The sequence below is a fragment of the Schistocerca serialis genome, chromosome 7 (genome assembly GCF_023864345.2).
Source record: "Schistocerca serialis cubense isolate TAMUIC-IGC-003099 chromosome 7, iqSchSeri2.2, whole genome shotgun sequence".
Classification (NCBI taxonomy): domain Eukaryota; kingdom Metazoa; phylum Arthropoda; class Insecta; order Orthoptera; family Acrididae; genus Schistocerca; species Schistocerca serialis.
This window is the reverse complement of record NC_064644.1, coordinates 88095573-88106000: the sequence shown is the minus strand read 5'-3', so window position 1 is coordinate 88106000 and position 10428 is coordinate 88095573. Positions and strand designations below refer to the sequence as shown.

General features: G+C 38.4%; 1 protein-coding gene across 6 annotated transcripts in view; it reads right to left on the bottom strand.

Annotated features, from left to right (window-relative positions):
• Positions 1-9260: 9260 nt before the first annotated feature.
• LOC126412113 (zinc transporter 1) overlaps positions 9261-10428 on the bottom strand; it is a 652968-nt gene continuing 651800 nt past the window's right edge. For all 6 annotated transcript variants that reach the window (XM_050081545.1, XM_050081547.1, XM_050081550.1 and 3 more), the window contains one exon: positions 9261-9971. In XM_050081545.1, coding sequence (XP_049937502.1) covers positions 9711-9971 — 261 coding nt within the window. In that variant the 3' untranslated portion in view covers positions 9261-9710. The remainder of the gene's footprint in view (positions 9972-10428) is intronic.

The following is a 10428-nucleotide window of genomic DNA, read 5'->3' as shown; positions in this document are numbered from 1 at the left end:
TGGCTTTAGGATAGGTAAAGGCATCAGAGAGGCAGTTATGATGTGGCGGCTGATAGTGCAAGCAAGACTGAAGAAAAATCAAGACACGTTCTTAGGATTTGTCAACCTGGAGAAAGCGTTCAACAATGTAAATTTGTGCAAGATGTTCGAAATTCTGTAGAACAAGGGATAAGCTATAGGGAAAGGGTGACAACATACAGTATGTATAATACTGGAAGACCAACAGAGTGCTCGTATTAAAAAGTGTGTAAGACATGGATATAGTCTTTCACCCCTCCCATTCAGTCTACATCTTGAAAAAGTAATGCCAGAAATAAAAGAAAGTTCAAGAGTGTGTGACACCGAAAATGCAGGATGCATGGCACCTGTTACCGATATATAATATTTTTTTTAATGGTATTTAAATATTTGTAATTTAAATGCTTTCTTTTAATAAGTAAGGACATTGCTTCATGGTATGTGTACATTTAGGTAGAAGTCTGTTGACATTTCATTGTATTTATCTGTGTTTTACTGTGAAACTTATAAGTTCTGGGAAAAAGCCAAAGGAATTGTTATTTGCATCGACTAGCAATGATAGCAGCAGTGCTTGTGCATTGTAAAATCTTTGGGTAGGGAGTTGTTCCACAGAGTGCATGAAGAGAGGGGAGACAGGTTCCAGCGCTTTTAGTGCGCGGAAGTGTGGTATTAATGCCCTTGCAGTAGAGAATACCATTTTTGGTGGGATCATGTACGTGTGCCAGTCAAATATCTAGTAGCAGGAGTATGGAGAGCGGACGGGCGGAGGAGGCGGTATTAATTACGATTGCCCGTTCCTGTAATTAGCCGTGGCTCCACAAGATGCTACCATCTCCAACAACAGCAGCAGTTCCAGCAACACAGTTTCATCGTCGGCTCCGAGTTTTGTCATACGCACAGCACTGAAGAAAGACTGTTCATTGGTAGAAAGTGTTAATGGCTAACCCAGCAGCACAACTGAATGTGATTTGATTGATAAGATTTATTTAAATAATAATCAGTTAAACTCAGGGCTATTGTGTCCTCATTGCCCCCAGACATTGTTACCAAGCGGGATACTTGTTCCTTTTTTTTTCCTAATATGCTAACTGAATGTTATAAGAAACAAATTGAATAGTTACAGCCAGCTTATTAATGAATAATTTCTCTTTTATGAATTGTAGCTTCAGTCTACTTTCAGTTAACTGTTGTACAACAGAGCCTTCAGTATATGACTAAATCAAAGCAATTTCATTTTTCAAGTTTGAGAATCAATCACCTGAAAAAAATCCAAATCTAAAGAAATACACAAATAAAGAGTGCGGAAGTTTTATTTATTTTACATATAGGTTGGAGCACATGGCTGTTTGGTTTGGTATGTATTCTAGTATTTAATCCTGTTCAAGTTAGTAAAAAAGGCTCAGTTGTTCAGACAATTATATGAAATCCAATTTGCAAAATAAGTAACGGCAAAGTAAAAAGTGCTTGCTTTTTTCTAAATTTCTTTGATGACGTTATGCTGAAAAAGTCATTGTTCACATAATGAAGTTCATTACTAACATACAGTTTAATTGAATATGGCCTTTTTCAAAATTTAATGCCAAACATAATGTAAGAGTGACTTCTCAGTTTTCTTTATCAGTACATACTCACTTAAAATTAGTGTAAAAAATAAAATAAAATAAAATAAATAAATGTGGCAACCTTTAGTTCAGTGTTTAATAATACATGTTTTTCTTTCCCATCATCTTGTACAGGATTTTGGATATTAATTGCCCTAGTGGGCTGGCGACTGTTAATTACTTCCTTTTTGTTCATTAGTGTAACTTTTGGATTCATGATCAGTGGTACCCCTTTCTGTCCAGTGTTGTTCGTGAGTGAATGCAAAAAATAACTTTCGTTTTCCAAATTATAGCCCTGTTCAGTTTAATTACTTTTATTTTTAGTAGACCTTCCATCAGAAGGGTCAATTGAACACTTATCTCCTACTTACTTGTATGACTTCTTCAGGTAAGATAGCCTTATACAATTAGAAAAAATCCATCAGGCATACACACGATCCACAGTCATATTTTATGTTGCAAGCAGGATAGGCCGATTAGTAAGAGGTAGGTTACAAGTGGCACTAAAATTCAAGGTGAAAGGATAGATTTGCTGATGAAATTGCTATCCTCAGTGAAAGTCAAGAAGAGTTGCAGAATCTGTTGAATGGAATACGGTTTGAGAGTAAATCAAAGAAAGACAAAAGTAATGAGAAATAGCAGAAATGAGAACAGTAAGAAACTTACATCAATCGATATTGGTGAACAAACAGTGGATGAAGTTAAGGAATTCTGCTACCTAAGCAGAAAAATAACCCACCACAGACAGAACAAGGAGGACATAAAAAGCAGACTAGCACTGGCAAATAAGGTATTCCTGGCCATGAGATATCTACTACTATCAAACATAGATCTCAATTTGAGGAAGAAATTTCTGGGAATCTAAGGAATAAGGAGGTCCTTCATAGAATTGGCAAGGAAAGGAAAGGAAGATATGGAAAACATTGACAAGAAGAAGCTGCAGAATGACAGGACACCCGATAAGACATCAGGGAATAACTTCCATGGTACCAGAGGGAGCTGAAGAGGGTAAAACCTGAAGAGGGAGAAACAGACTGGAATACATCCAGCAGGTAACTGAGGACGTATGTTGCAAGAGTTGTGCAGAAAGCACAGGAAAGGAGTTTGTTGCGGTCTGAGTCAAAACACTAAGAAAACAGATGATGGCTATTGGTGTCAGGAATCTCCAAAGAGATGTTCAGCTCACCTTCAATATAGCTCTTTTCATTTAAGCAGAGAGGCTGCTTCTTTAAGGGAACTGGCATCTGTCAGGAAAGAAGGGATTTTGGAAGGGATTGGCTGTGGGCTATACTAGAGAACAGCCTAAAATGAAAATAGGAAACCATAGAAAACCATTTTCAAGATTGCCAGCAGACAGATTTGAATTGTCTCGCCTCCTGAATCCAGGTGTTGCTAGCTCAGCAACTTAAGTGCAGAGCCACCCTCTTAGAGGAGAATTCAGTAAAACTGACTGTTGTACATTGTTCTCAAATAAAATAAAATGCTTCTTCACAAAAGATGGAGTTCTGACATTGCGTGTTTTTTCCTTTAGTTGTACATGTTTCATCATTTGATAGTTCATGAACGCATGCATATCTTAAGCTTTAATTATACAGGGAATTCATGATGTCAGTTATGATATTACAAAAGCATAAACAGAGTTTTGCCAAAAAGGAGGGGGGTGGTGGTAATGCAGGATGCAGTTGGCTAGGATGAATTCAAACAGCCCTCTGAAAAAAATCTTTTAGAAACAAAAGAACTGCAGACTGTGCTGTCATCACATACACCTCATGTTCTTCATAAACTTCTCCCTATTGTGTCATATCAGAACCAGTTTTCATAACTGAGCACTGCCTGGGTGACGAGATTGGGTGATATTTTTCCATTTGGTCTAATAATGATAGAATTTTTAAAAGAAAAAAATTTTAAAGAAATGCAACCATCACTGTTTGAGCAGTATTTTTGTTGATCAATGTGAGTTTTTGGGCAATAGAAGCAAATCCAAGTGTATTTTTATGCACATATTTTAATTTAATGTTATTTGAATGATGTTTACAACTGCACTGCCTTGTGAAATGATGAAATACTGCAACCCCAAAGTTCTACCCATCTAAAAGGAGCAGCCCAGTGTCAACATTAAACTCTTATAGATTGGTAATTAGGCTATTATAGTGGTGCATACATATTTTGAACGTATCATAATGCTAGTGGATGAGTCAGAATCGGTTTCCCTCTTCTTTCTTGTTACAAACTTATCCATAGTTAGAAACTGTCAGAAAAACACACAGCACAAAAACAATAAACAACAGCACTTACATTAAATTCAGCTGTAAGCAAGAATTGAACTGAGTAACAAAACAACTGAAGTCAAGTAAGGCCAATAGTGAACAATATAGTTGGTCTCAGCTAAAGTAGGTATTTGTGATAACTAGTAATGCTATTGATATGTCAATAGTTTATACTTATCTACTGCCCTGTTGACTACTGAAAGCACATATCCCTTTTTCATTGTATGACTGAACATCAAAATATAAGGGCCAATCCAAAAGCTTCCATTAAAAAGCTGCACAGTCCAGAATTGGTCTGCCTCTCAGACAAAACAGTGAGGCAATCATCCCACTGATGCAGTAGGTTAAAGATACCTGTTAGTAAAACACCATGTCTCGCTGCACGGCGAGGTCTGTAACTGCCTGCTACACGTCTGCGAGAACAGGAGTCATCAACTCTTCGAGGATCGAAGGCGTGATAATCATATGGGAAGAGATCAGGACTATGGGGCAGGTGTTAGTGTGTCTCCCACTTGAGTTGGTGTAACTTATGCATTACAACATTTGTGGTCTGGAAACTTGCTTTATCACGAATCAGCCACACCTCTTGTCACACCATTCCACAATGCTGGTTTTTGACAGACATGCTGCCCCATACACAGTCTTCATTATTTGATGGATGTCTACCAGTATCTGTTCTTCAGCAGCCAAGAAAAAAATAAACAGAATGCTGGTCCTTGTTGGACGCATTTGGTAATAACGTCACCATAGTTCATGTTACCACATTTACTGCACACATGTCAAAATGATATGTATGTGACACTAATTCCTTGCCCACATATCGTTGTTCATATACCCACATTGGAGCCACCCTAAATTGCATTTACACTGATTAGCCAGAAGATTATGACCACATATCTAATAGCCAGTATGTCCACTTTGGCACGGAAAACAGTGGCGACACATTGTGGTGCTGAAGCAATGGAGCCTTGAGAAGTAGCTGGAGGGAGACAGCACCACATCTACACACATACACAAGATACCTAATATCCGTAAAATCTGGGGAGGGGGGATGATGAGCTCTGATGACACGTTCAATCACATCCTAGATGTGTTTGATCAGGTTCAGATCTGGAAAGTTGGGGGGGGGGGGGGGGGGGGGAGGGGGGGGGGGGGACCAGCACTTCAATTGAAACTTCCCACTGTGTTCCTTGAACCACTCCACCATTCTCCTGGCCTTGTGATGTGGTGCGTTATCTTGTTGTAAAATGCCACTGTTGTTGGGAAACGTGATTGTCATGGAGGGATGTACGTAGTCTGCAACCATTGTATGATACTCCTTGGCTGTCATGATGTCTTACACAAGCTGCGCTGGACCCATGGATGCCTACATGTATGTTCCCCAGAGCATAATAGAGCTGCTAGCGGCTTGTTTCCATCACATAGCACAGGTGTCATGTCTGGGAGATGACAGATTTGACCCCTCCCATTGGCTTGATGAAAAAAGTATCAGGATTCATCAGACCGTGCAACATTCTGCCACTGCAACAATGTTCAGTGCTGATGGTCACGTGCCCATTTCAGTTGTAGCTGTTGATATCATGGTGTTAACATTAGTACATGAATGGGTTGTCAGCTGCGGTGGCCCTTCAATAGGAGTGTTCAGTGCACTGTGTGTTCAGACACACTTGTACTATGCCCACCATTTAAAATGTGATGTTAGTTTTGCCACAGTTTGCCGCCTGTCCTGTTTTACCAGTCTGCACAACCTACAATGTCCGACATCTGTAATGACAGGTGGCTGCCCAGCCCCATGTTGTCTGGATGTGGTTTTGCCATGTAGTGAAGACACTCACCACAGTACAGGTCAAACACCTGCCAAGTCATGTAGTTTCTGAACTGCTTGTGCTGAGCCTCCGGGCCATTACAATCTGCCCTCGCCTTCCCCATTCTACAAATGAACAGCATGCTCACTGTGCAACATACACTGTTTGTTTGTTTGTTTGTGTGTGTGCACGCGCGCGCGCATGTGTATGTGTGTGTGTGTAGGAATTATACCAGGGATCAACTGAGTTCTCCCACTGCTGTAGGTATACTTAATTTGCAAAAGAAAAAGAAATGAGGAAAAGTCATGAAATTTAGTAGAAAAATGTTACAAATAAAATATGTTGTTGTGAAAAGAGAAGTTGAAAGGTGTCTTTTGATGTCTTTGCTATATCAGGATGGTGCCATTAGCATTTGTCCCCTTGAATAAGCACCCCATTACTTACTATCGTGCGACCTCACTTGGCCATTGATTATGTGAACAAAGTGATGATCTTACTGTGTCACAGTCTGTAACGGAACGTCCTCCTCTAGCATTACTTTTCCTCAACTGTAGTTGTCGATACCAGTATTATTTTTCAAATTTTGGACAGGTCAGGGTTATCTCAGTTGTTTTTCTGAAAACTTTCATATAATTTTACACATAGTGTATTATATTTCAAGCTAAAGTTTATGAAACATTTGACATTATGAATTATGTGCGCACTTAAAATTTCTATTATTAATTACACAATCCTGTAATGTTTACTGTGTGCATTTCTGGGGTCATTTATACAATGATGATTGAAATTAATGAAGAAAAGAAAACTAGTAGAAATTTGTTTGTTAAGAAAAACTGTAAACCCTTTGGAATATTGTTATTTCTGCAGAGTGTAAGAGTCTTAAGCTTGTCTCTGATGTGATCAGACATATTTTTGTATAATAGATGTGAACAATGTAAGTTCAGCTTAGTTATTGTGAAAAATCGAAATACTGTATGATATATTAAAATATGAGAATATTCTACAACAACAGTCTTCTAATTCATTCAGCTCAAACAAACAGTGAGGACCAGACGTTAAATTTTCAGCTTCAAGAATCAGACCCCTAGACAAGAAGAACTAGAGCCTTCTCAGCATGACAAGCTAAGTAAGCTTGAAAGCTTATTGTAATCTTCACTCCTCTCAAATCTTTATAAAAGACTTTGCTTATCAATTACTTGGACTGGGCATTGTTTAATGTGGACAATAGATGGAAGGAGGGGGGGGGGGGAAATTACAAGTCACACAGTCCCTCAGTGTGCACCTGTGTGGCCTATGGGAGAGGGAGGGAGGGGGGGGGGGGAGGGGGACTGTTAATGAAGCACCAAATTTGTCACTATCAGTTGGAAAGAGACAACCTTACCTCCAAAGGCACATGGATATCCCTATGCAACTACATAAACAGTAACTGTTCAACTGGGGTTCAGTCTGGATGTGTGTACGAGAGCACTGTCCCGTTCTTGCTCAACATCACTGTAGTCAACAATGTTGGCCAACACCTGTGAATGGTTGTGTACTATGATGATGTGTACACACTCCCTAACTCACACTCAGTTGTGATACAGACTGCTCAACTACTCTACAAACTATGTACACCATGTTGATTTTATTGGACACAGTTTACAGAGTCTCCGCACACCAGTGGCAGTGTCCCAAGTCTACCACCACTGTTGTGATACTGAACTTCAGCAATGTTGTTATGTTTCAAATGGACTGGACGTTGTCTTACAGCTTTCTGAACAGTGTTCTTCCCACCATTAATCATATTTACTCCACCACATTTATTTCCTGTGTAATCATTCACAGTTATGGTGTTATAAGAGTCGAAGGGCTTGAAAGGGAAGCAGTGGTTGGGAAGGGAATGAGACAGGGTTGTAGCATGTCCTCAATGTTATTCAATCTGTATATTGAGCAAGCAGTAAAGGAAACAAAAGAAAAATTTGGAGTAGGAATTAAAAGTCCAGAGAGAAGAAATAAAAACTTTACAGTTTGCTGATGACTTTGTAATTCTGTCAGAGACAGCAAAGGACTTGGAAGAACAGTTGAATGGAATGGACAGTGTCTTGAATGGAGGATGTAAGAGGAACATCAAGAAAAGCAAAACAAGGACTATGGAATGTAGTCTAATTAAATCAGGTGATGCTGAGGGAATAAGATTAGGAAATGAGACACTTAAAGCAGTAGATGAATTTTGCTGTTTGGGCAGCAAAATAATTGATGATGGTTGAAGTAGAGAGGATATAAAATGTAGACTGGCAATGCCAAGGAAATCATTTCCAAAGAAGAGAAATTTGTTAACATCGAGTAAGATTTGAGTGTCAGGAAGTGTTTTTTGAAAGTATTTGTATGGAGTGTAACCATGTATGGAAGTGAAACATGGATGATGAACAATTTAGACAAGAAGATAACAGAGACTTTTGAAAAGTTTTGGTACAGAAGAACACTGAAGATTAGAGGAGTAGATTATGTAACTAATGAGGAGGTACTAAACAGAATTGGGGAGAAGAGGAATTTGTGGCACAACTTGACTGGAAGAAGGGATCCATTGATAGGACACATTCTGAGACATCAAGGGACCACCAATTTACTATTGGAGGAAAGTGTGGAGAGTAAAAATCATAGAGTGAGACCAAGAGATGAATACACTAACCAGATTCAGAAGGATGTTGGTTGTTGTAGTTACACAGAGATGAAGAACTTGCTCAGGATAGAGTAGTGTCGAGACCTACATCAAACCAGTCTTTGGACTGAAGGCCACAACAACAACAACAACAACAACAATCATTCACAATGCAGTTGACTGTTAACAGATGGGATTCATTATTTGTACGGAAAGTGGAATTTATAAAAAAAATTCAGAAAACAACTTCTCATAGACTCTGTTGATACAGCATTTACACTCTTGAATCTCAGATTATTACAATCAAGTAAACCTCTTTTCCTCATAATATTCCTTATTCTGCACTCTGCCAAAACACTTCCATTCAGCTTCACAATTCTACCGTGGCTCTTCATATAGTCATTGCATTGGCCACACGCTCTCTTTGGCACTAATGTCATTGACTATACATCACAATATGATTATGGCTCTTGGAACATGGAATGTCAGAACTCTTCTGGACTTAAATGATAACAGAGAGACTGAAGAGCAGATCTTATCACCCTTGAACTAGCTAGATGAGATACAGACATTGCTACCGTAAGTGAAGCCAGACCATCATGTGAAAGATGAATCAGTGACAAATTCTGGAAAGGAAAGGATGCAGGTAAATGCTGTGATGTAAGATTTGCAGAAAAAACAATAATACTGAAACAACATTGGTTAAACCCCTATTGCTGTCAATGAAAGAACTATAATTCTTCAAATTCATCTCACTGGAGATAGTTTAGTCACCCTCATCTCTGCCTATGCTTCCACAGTTTGGGGATACTGGGTGTAAGTGCAACTCTGAGATAAAGAGGTAGCACATTGTCTTATTTGTTTCTTTAAAATTTGTACAGTAATGACAATTACAACAATAACAATTACAATGTTGCAAACAGTCTTATAATAAAAAAAAATTCTCACAACATATACAAAAGCAACACTTTTTGCAGTATCCATATTTATTTAATTTGTTTATAAAATAAATGAACTTTCTGGTTCATATGTACATACTAGTAAAATATATTTGTCAGTACACATCTTTGGCAAAAAAACCCACTATTTCATATGACACTCTACCAATATCTGGAGATCAAAATCTCTATTTTCTTTCACATTAGATCAGCCAAATTGCACACACACTTTCATTTGCCACAAACATTTAACACCACACATCAACACTGCTGTCTTAAAAGACATAAAGCTAAAGGTAACACAGGATGAACATTTTATCAGGAACATAGTTGTGTGAAAAATTTCTTTGGACTTGTTTGGCTGGTATTTGGGCCCAGGACTGTCAATAGCCTAGAGCAGAATCTTCACTTTTTCCCACTGAGGCATCAGTGAGAAACTTTTGTCACAAACATTCCTTTTGTAGGTCTTCACTTTCATGTTTGTCACTATTCTGAGATAAGTCTTTAACCACTTCTGAAGTGAGAGAAGATTCATTTATAGTTGGCACTTGGGTTTCGTCTGCTGCAGAAACTTGTTCTTCTTCATCTGGTGTTTGCCTCCCAGCTGATTGACAAGCGTTATGCTCTTCGTCAGTTTCTGTTTTCTCTGAAATGTCATCAGAGGGAAGTGTTGTTGTACTCTCCGCGACACTGTGTGAGGAGATCTAAAAGAACAAAGATGACCAATGAATTGAAGATTAAATACTGTAATAAAGCTCTGTGTTAAGCTATATAGAGATGATCAATTCCCGTTTCATAGAATGACCACAAAGAATTCATTTAACTTTACACAGAACATTATCAGCTGTCGATAAACAAGTAACCTGTTACAAACTTCTGTGCCAAAATACGAAACTCCATTATGAACCCCAGATAGGAATGTGGAAATGAAACCAAGTAGTGTGCTTGTGAATTTTATACTTAACTTACACTTTTTCTTAACAACACAAATTTATCATTATGGAATAAATGTAAAAATCCCTGGGTCTCAAAGAGAGATCTGCAAGATGTTCTGTTATCAACTTTACACAGTATTCTTACTGACTTCACCTGTAGAGAAAATACTTTTTTGCCCATTGCCATGATAAGATTATGCCCTAAGGCAGTTTCATGTGAAGGTAT